This window comes from Nicotiana tabacum, chromosome 20, assembly GCF_000715075.1.
Source record: "Nicotiana tabacum cultivar K326 chromosome 20, ASM71507v2, whole genome shotgun sequence".
In the NCBI taxonomy this organism is placed as follows: domain Eukaryota; kingdom Viridiplantae; phylum Streptophyta; class Magnoliopsida; order Solanales; family Solanaceae; genus Nicotiana; species Nicotiana tabacum.
In genome coordinates, this window is record NC_134099.1 from 131738709 (window position 1) to 131747823 (window position 9115).

Here is a 9115-nt window from a genome sequence, read left to right on the forward strand (position 1 = left end):
CATGAGGAAAATACATCTCTATGCCTATAGCAATATGTGTGAGATGTCATAAATGACGTAATATCGTACAACATGAGGAAAAATGCATACTCTCAGAGTATTAATTCACTTAGTCCTCCCAGTCACTCAGTCCTCCCAGTCACTCAGTCCTCACAGCCACTCAGTCCTCATAGACACTTAGTCCTCCCAATCACTCGTCACTCCACACTCGCATTCAGTAGGTACCTTTGCTCACTGGGTGTGTTACAGACTCTAGAGGGTCTCTTTCAACCCAAGCGCTATAACAAGTCAATCATGGCATAAATCAGTAAAACATGTTGCGGCATGCAACCTGCTCCCATCATAAATCAATAAAACATGTTGCAGCATGCAACCCGATCCCATAAACATCCTCACCATCAGGCCCTCAGCCTCACTCAATCATCAATCTCTCGGGCTCCTAATGTCATAAAAATTGGCCCAAAAATAATGATGTAATGTATCAATAAATGGTAACAGAGATTGAGATATGATATGCATATGTATTTGTATGATTGAGTATGTAATACGATGAAAGCAGATAGCTCAACAGTAGAAACGACCTCAGTGGGTCCCAACAGGATAAGCATATAGCCTAGACATGGATTCTAACATGGATCACAGCTCAATAGCTCTACTACATAGAGATTTCATGGTTACAGATATGGTCAGTTAACTATACAGTACCACAGAAATATCAAAGTCATAATTCACATGGTGCACGCACACACGCCCATCACCTAGCATGTGTGTCACCTCAATATCAAACACATAACACGTTATTCGAGGTTTTATACCCTCAGCACCAAGTTTAGAAGTGTTATTTACCTCAATCAAGCTAAATCCAATACCGAGCAGGCCAAACGATGGTCCAACAGTACTATCACGCATGTACCGACCACCAAACGGCTCAAAACTAGCCAAAAGTAACTCAAGTACATCAAATGATGCCAAAGGAAACAAACCCAATCGATAAAGGTTGAATCTTTAATCAAAAGCCCAAAATTGACCAAAAGCCCAACCCAGGTCCGCACCTCGAAACCTGACAAAATTTACAAAATCTGACGACCCATTCAATTACAAATCCAACCATACTAGTTTCACTCAAATTCGACTCTAAATCGATGTTCAAAACTCAAAAATTCGCTTTATGAAACTTTAGGCTAAAACCCCCCATTTTTCTCTTTAAAATTCATCAACCAATTGCCAAAAAAGAAGATAGATTCATGAAATGTAATCAAAACAGAGTGTAGAACACTTACCCCTAACTGTATGATGAAAATTGCTCCAAAAATTGCTCCATTCCGAAGTCCATAGCTCAATATATGATAAAAATGACCAACCCTCGAACTTATAACATTCTGTCCAGTGATTTCTGCATTTGCGGACAAATCGTTGCATCTGTGGTAACTGTTTTGCTTCGGCGACCACAACTAACTAGCCGACCCCTCGCACATGCGGAACAATTTTCGCTTCTGCGCACTCGCAGGTGCGGCTCTTCATATGCATCTGCGATGATCTCCAGCCAAGCCTACTATGCTTCTGCGGCCAATTGTCTGCATCTGCGGCCAATTGTCTGCATCTGCGAACTCGCATTTGCGTCCATTCTTCTGCAGATGCGGAAACACCAGAACCAAAAATCTTCAGCAATGCAACATGAAATGAAAATGATCCGAACCTCGTCCGAAACTCATCCGAGCCACTCGGGACCCCGTCCAAACATGCCAACAAGTTTCATAACACAACGTGGACCTACTCAAGGCCTCAAATCATACATAACAACAACGAAGCGACAAATCGCACCCCAAATCAAACTTGATGAACTTTCAACTTTTTAACTTCCATAACTCGTGTCGAAACATAGTAAACTAACCCAGATTGAACCCAAATGTTGGATGCAAGTCCCAAATGACATAACGAAGCTATTCAAATTCCCGGAACTACAATCTGAATTCGAATTCGATATCCTCAAAGTCAACTCTCGGTCAAACTTATGAACTTTCCAAACCTTCAAATTTCCAACTTTCACCAATTTGTGTCGAAACCTTTTAGAATCATCCAAATGCAAATCCAAGCATACGCCCGAGTTCAAAATCACCATCCGGACCTAAAGGAACCATCAAAACTCTGTTCCAAGGTCAAATTCACAAAAGTCAAATTTGGTCAATTCTTCCAACTTAAAGCTTCCTAGTTGAGAATCGTTCTTCCAAATCGATTCTGAATAACCTGAAAACCAAAATCGACGATTCACACAAGTCATAATACATCATGAGGAGCTACTACCGAGCAAAGTGCAAATGCTCAAAACGACCGGTCGGGTCGTTACAGTTGTTATCCCCTAGACAATCTCATCCTAAGAAAGTGGCATGCAGTCGATTGCCATGTGGATTTATCCTTTTCATGTGGCATTTTTGAATAATAAAAAACATCTTTTAACTTTTTAAGCGTATTCCTTTTTAGATAATCTTTATCAAATAAAATTTATAATAAAACTTGGTCAGAACTTCTTTATTTAAGTTGAAACTTTTCTTTAGCTAAAAAAGATGAAGTTTTAGTTAATTTTTTTAGATTTGACCAGAAAAAGAATAAAACGCAATTAAAATAAATAGTTATGGCATCGAAAAAAGATATAAAAACATAGCATTAAACACTTTATTATTTTTGCTAAAAACTTTTATTTAGCTAAATATTATGGAGCTCGAAGCAAGTATTTTTCATAGATTTTGCCCGGAAAAGAATACACAACTGAAATAAAATAGTTATTGCTTCTAATGAAGAAATAAAAAGTTACACAATTACAAGCTCATTATTTTGGTTGTACCTTCTTTATGTGGTTAAAAATAATGGAGTTGAAGCCAAAAAAAATTACTGATTTGGCTCGAAAATAAAGACACACAATTCAAACAAATAATTATTATATCTAAAGGAAAATACCAAGAGATACATAATTAATACTCTATTAATTTAGCTAGAAGTTTATTTGTCTAAAATGATGGAGTTCCAGCCAAAAAATTTACAAATTTTGCCCAAAAGAGAAGATCAATATGCAGTTAGAATAAATAGACATTATATCCGTAGAAGAAATTAAAAATAATAAAAGTTAAGGTAAATTACACATTGAATATTAAGATGAGCAAAAAAAAAGATACATAATTGTAACAAATAAATTATTACATATGACTATACGGCAATTAATTATAACGGTCAAAAAATAACTCACTTGGAAGCTAATTTTTCTTTAGTCTCACGCGCTTAAAAGAGAATGTATTCACACCTCTTTGCTACATCAGCGTCCAGGGAGGTAATGACTATTAAATAGTCAAGTTCAGGGGATAGTTAAGACCACAATGTATATAATAATCCATGCTACGTAAAAAGAGCACAAGCATTTTATGCATTTTTTTTATATATATGTTTTCTGTCCATGGTAGCTGAAAGATAGAAAAATATATGTTACTCTCCTCAATTGTTACAGGGAAACCACCCTTCGTTTTCGCTGAGATAAGATACATGAGAGATGGAATTGATAGTAGGTTTGAAATTTTGATTGATAGTAGTTTCTAAGTACAAGAGGAGGGAAAAAATTGGAGCCTAATAGATTATTTCGTATAAAAGTAGTAATTATGTGTAGAAGAGAAGCGTTGGCGTAACTGGTAAAGTTGCTGCCATATGACTAGGATGTCACGGGTTCAAGCCGTGAAAATAGCCTCTTGCAGAAATACAGGGTAAGGCTGCGTACAATAGACCCTTGCAATCACGTAATGCACCGGCTGCCCTGCATAATACATAATTAAATGAGAACTTCTCTATTAGTGGCAGTTGGATTCATAATGTAACATAGATATTGTAAAAATTTCAATAGAAATCTAAACCAGAGTTTCATAATCCAATCTGGATTACCAGATGTCCCTCCTTAACCAGCACAAAGTTTTATTCTGTGCTTAATTTCTCCATCTCAAACCAAACAACCCCTTAAATTAAAGAAATAAAATAATACAATGCGTGAACTCATGTTTAACGTAAAGTATAAGTTACATTTGTTTATATTTCACGTGATTAGTTGCAGTCAACTACTAACATTAAGATTTAATTAACGTAACATTGCAATCCATTATATTAACACAGCATTTAATGCGTGACATGTGTGGATTCCGAGTTCCGATTTATGATTTATTAAGCCTTGAATATGTTTGGTTTTCTTTTCTTAATAAAAAAATATTCTGATATATATTGCATCAACTTTGTTTATTAATGCGTCAACTTTTATTAAATTTCTTTCTGAGCATTAAACCTATTAAAAACCTCAAGTGGGAGCTGCTAGAGTAGTTAATGAGAGAGGGAAGGATTAGAGATAGTGAAGAAGGGAAGTTCTATATATTTATGTGATATTTCATGAGAACACTTACTATTATCTTTCAATTTCTGTAAATAATATATTGTTTCATATGATTTGCTCATTTCTTCACGGTTTTCCTCATGATGACTGCTGGTCATTGACTCTCTCTATCTCTTGCTCTCTAATTCGTTAATTACCTGTTGTAGTGGCTTTGGTGAATAATGGTAGATTAAGGTCATGTCCTCGGTCGGGGCTGGGGCACATCTTCAGCTTAGCAAAGACATGACCCTTGATAGTGGGGTGGAGGTCGACGATTAGGGTATAGGTTAGTTAGTAGTCGAGTTTATTTCCTTTCCACACCTGTACTTCCTCCCTAGTTCTAGTACTAGTGTTCTCTTTGCTTCGTTTTATTTTCTGGTTGTTGTTACTATTTCGTTTGCCGCAGTTCTCTGTCGTAACTGCTGTGATTTTGTTGTATTGAGCCGAGGATGTTTCGGAAACAGTCTCTTTACCTTCACAAGGTAGGAGTAAGGACTGTATATATACTATCCTTCCCAGATCCCACTTATGGGAGTATACTGGGTATGTTGTTGTTGTTGTATCTCTTGCTCTCTAAATTTGTATTAGGTGCGTATCATATATATCTAGTTCTAATGTATTCCCTTTTAAATTGATTTTAGTCATGATCTTACAGAGTATCTTGCTTCGTCCTCAGTAACAAAAGCAATTGCTACGAGAGACAGCTCGAATCATGGCATTAGAGGCTTAGAAAGGAAACTAGTTTCTCATCCAAATGATCTGACTTGCTGGAGACCATGTGCTTGTGACTCTGAGTGTTCTGATGGTTGGATTTGTACATTGTGCGAATGGGATATTCTTTTTCGCCAGAAGACGTGTTCTGCTAGCTCCTTCACATTCTCGATAGCAGGTCGAATGTGGCTTTGATTATATTTCTTTTACTTGTTCTCGTCGTCCCCCACTTGTGGGATTATACTGGGTTGTTGTTTTTGCCTGTTTGAACAAATTAATATTGGGTTCATCTCCAAAGTCTTGCATTGATAATGGCCTGATCCTTGTCACTAAATGTGTACTAGTACTACTATATCTTTGCTCTACGATTCTATATTATCGAGCTTGTTTGCTCTTTTACTTTCAAGCACTATACAAGTTTCAGCTACTTGTTTGATAACTCTGTAAAAAGAAAACGATGCGCAATAGATTTCAAATAACGAATGCCTAAAGCAAATATATATATATAAAAACACAGGATGTCAGTAATACGAATGCCAAAATTGAGCAACAAATTTGGTTACACCCACGTCCACATATGAGAAAAGCTACAAATTCTAAGCAGGCCAACAAGAAGAATGAAGTTGTCAAGCCTGCAGAATTATCTAAATATGATGATTGACAAGTGCTGCCTACTACTGTGCATGTCTTTTCATCATACAACTATATATGCCTAGAGATATTGATGATATAACTGAAGAACAATCCTAAAGATTCCTTCTACTGCCAAAGACAGAAAGTGATTTTTGGTAATAATCAGAGCGACTTCGATGGTAATCAATCCATATACATAGTTGTCGAATGGCTTCCCTCTTTTCCTCCTTGAGAGCTAACATCCCGTCGTCTTTCTCCTTTATCATTTTCTCCAATTCTCTTACCTTATTGTCTGACTTCCAAACTTTCTCTCTGTACACTAATATCTCTGCTTCCTTGTCATCCAACTGTGCAAGTAAGCAATCTAGATCATCTTGGACATGTACTATCGCTTTATTTTTTCTCATAACCCAATCTTTTACAAATTTCAGCTCACAAGATACCTTGGATATTCGATTAAAGAAATGAGCTGTACACTCTTCAAATTTTAGAGCCACTGTGTCTAGTGAAGCTAGCGTGTCGTTTGCTGTCAATGATATATCCTTAATACCCCTTATCCCAAATTGCAAACTTGCATTCTTTTCTTTTAGATCATTATTTTCTTTCTCGTACGAGTCTCTTGTTTTCTGGTACCACTCCTTGTTCTCAAGGTGCATTTGTTCTGCCACGCGGATCCTTCTACTCAAGATTCTCAAACCGTCTTCAAACTTCTTGCGCAGTTCTTCTGTCATTTCTTCTATTTTCCTTTCAGCATTTTGCAAATTGGATTTGGATTCTTCTAACCTGGTCTTCATTTGCTTATGTTCCTCATTCAATTTGTTAATAGTATCTTCATTTTCTCTTAGTGACTTCTCCTGATCTGTGATCTTCGTTGTCAATTCAGCGTTTCTCTTTTCCATTTCATTAAGGCTATGAAAGGACTCGTGTTTCTCTTTCTCAAGCTGTGACTGTAAATGAATTTTTTCAGTTTCCCCATTTCGCAGCTGCTGTTGAATCGTGCTAATTCGTGCTGCCAAAGATGCATTCTGACGGGACATATCATTCGCGTAGGCCTCATGTTTCTTTTGAAGAGTTGAGAGCTCTTCTTTCTTCTCTAGTAGTTTGGTTTCTAACTCTGTCATCTTATCACTTAGCTCCTCTTTTTCTAACTTTGAACGATAAGCTTCTCGGTTTATATCCCTTATTTCCTTTTCCAAGTCACTCTTTTGGCTGCATAGTGAGTCTACCTCCAATTTCAAGTCTTTTACCTGTACTTTTAAGCCTTCGTTCTCTTTTAGTGTTTCCTTCTCAACCAAAATGGCGCTTGTTAGTTTCTCTCTCAAATTATCAATCTGGAGATGACAGTCTGATAGTTCTTCAGTCTTTTCTTTGAGTGTCAACTCTAGTGCTGATTTATGATGGCTCGAGGTTTCCAACTCCTGCTGCAGAAACTCAACCTTTTCGGTTAAATCCTTAACTTCGACAGTTGCCTCATGACACTTCTTTTCCAGTGATAACTCCAACTCAGTTTTTTTATCGCTTAAGGACTTGAGCTCTTCTTGTATAAACAGTTTATGTTTTAGTTCATTCCTTTCAGTATGTAAAGAGTCTAACTCTTGCTGCAGACTATTTGCCTGTGCCATCAAATCATCAATTCTAGACTTTGAGTTGATCTGATTTTCCTCAAACTTTGTAAGAATATCAGAAAACTGATCTTCTTTATCTCTAAATGCTGCTTCAAATTCTTGGACTTGAGCTTGCAACCCTGTATTACTTTCTTCTAGTTGTTTAATATCGTTCGACTTGCACATAATCTGATCCTCAAGTTCTTTCTTGCGTACACATGAGGTTTCAAGCTCAAGCTTCATCGTAGCGATTTGATCCTCTAACTTCTTCATCTGAGCAAGCCTCTCGCTCTCGTGAACCTCATATTTCTTGGTAAGAGACAGGATTTCTTCTTCTTTTTCTGTTACAATCTCCTTTAACCAAGCCGATTCATTTATCAACTTCTGTGTCATGCTATTCTCTATCTCTTTGCCTTGATTGCTCAGGTCCTTGAAAAAATCTCCAGACTCCGGTTCTTGACCAGAAGATATTGGTGAATCAGGTAATGAATCCAAATCCAAACTTGCAGTTTCCAAATTTGCAGCATTGGAAAAGTATGAGCTGCTTTCGCCAGCGAATTGCCAAGGGGAATGATATGCTTCTGAATCTGAAACTGAAGAAGATGAAGATGCAGCATCATCGTCGTTTGTGGCGCAAAGTTTTTTCTTTATTTCCCCTCTGACATTTTCATACATAGCATAGAGGGACTTGTATTGTTTGTGAAAATCATCGACAAGTTGGATAAGTTCTGATCTTCTCCTTAAGTTCCCTTCTCTACTTCCTTTGTGTATACTCTTGCTCAGCTTTACAATCCTTTTTACTTTGCTTTCAATCTCTGCAATAAAGAACAAACTCCTCAAGTTAGGACTTAAGAAGGCAGGAAAAAAGTAGAAGTGCTATTTGCAGCTCGGTGCACTAAGCTTCCGCTATGCGTGGGGTCCGGGGAAGGGCCGGACCACAATAGACCACAAGGGTCTATTGTATGCAACCTTACCCTACATTTCTGCAAGAGGCTGTTTCCACAGCTCGAACCTATGACATGATGAACTACTTACTGTGTACCGACGGCCATCCCTTATATCTCTAAAATCCAGTCTCCTATAATATTCAAAGGACTGAGACTATTCTGCAATAGACTAATTACCTAATTTTATGCATCTCAATTGTTCTTCCTTTTCAGGATCAATATGACTCTGAAATGCCTTCATGCAACCCTTCAAACGTTGTTTCGCCAATTCTGCTTCCATAATTCCAAAGGGATGTACTGCTTAAGATGCACTATAACAACAGCAACAACAAACCTAGTGAATTCCAACAAGTGAGATTACGCAGATCTTAACCCTACCCTGCTACGATTGACTGCTGGCATCACAATGACCGCTCATTCTGAAACAAGGCACACCAGCATCTGCAATAGCCATGAGGAAATGCATATTTAATCGTCTTAAATTCAGAAATAAACAAAACTTGTCTGTGTATCCAAACATTATTAGCATCAAATAAAACAATATAATGTTCATGCATGCTTAATTCTTACATCATTTGCCTAATACAACATCTTTATTATGAAAAAACTATTAAAACATCAGAGGCGGATGCAGCCATATTTACTCGATTCAACCAAAGACCCCTGCACATTCGGATTTGATGCACTTACATTAGAAAGAAAATATTTGAAAGTGAGGACTGGATAATTAAATTAACAGAAAAAAGTGCAAACGGAAATGAATTTATGTGAATTCCTGGACGTACAAGGATGGATCTAATTTAATTAGCATGTGAATTCCATGATGA

General features: G+C 37.2%; 1 protein-coding gene across 1 annotated transcript; it reads right to left on the reverse strand.

Moving 5' to 3' along the window:
• Positions 1–5625: 5625 nt before the first annotated feature.
• On the reverse strand, positions 5626–8723 carry LOC107770098 (uncharacterized). Its single transcript, XM_016589361.2, has 2 exons — positions 8466–8723; positions 5626–8156 (listed from the first exon to the last, which is right to left on the reverse strand). Exons 1-2 carry the CDS (start codon positions 8566–8568, stop codon positions 5851–5853), a joined length of 2409 nt encoding a protein of 802 aa, XP_016444847.1. The 5' UTR covers positions 8569–8723; the 3' UTR covers positions 5626–5850.
• Between the last annotated feature and the right edge of the window lie 392 nt (positions 8724–9115).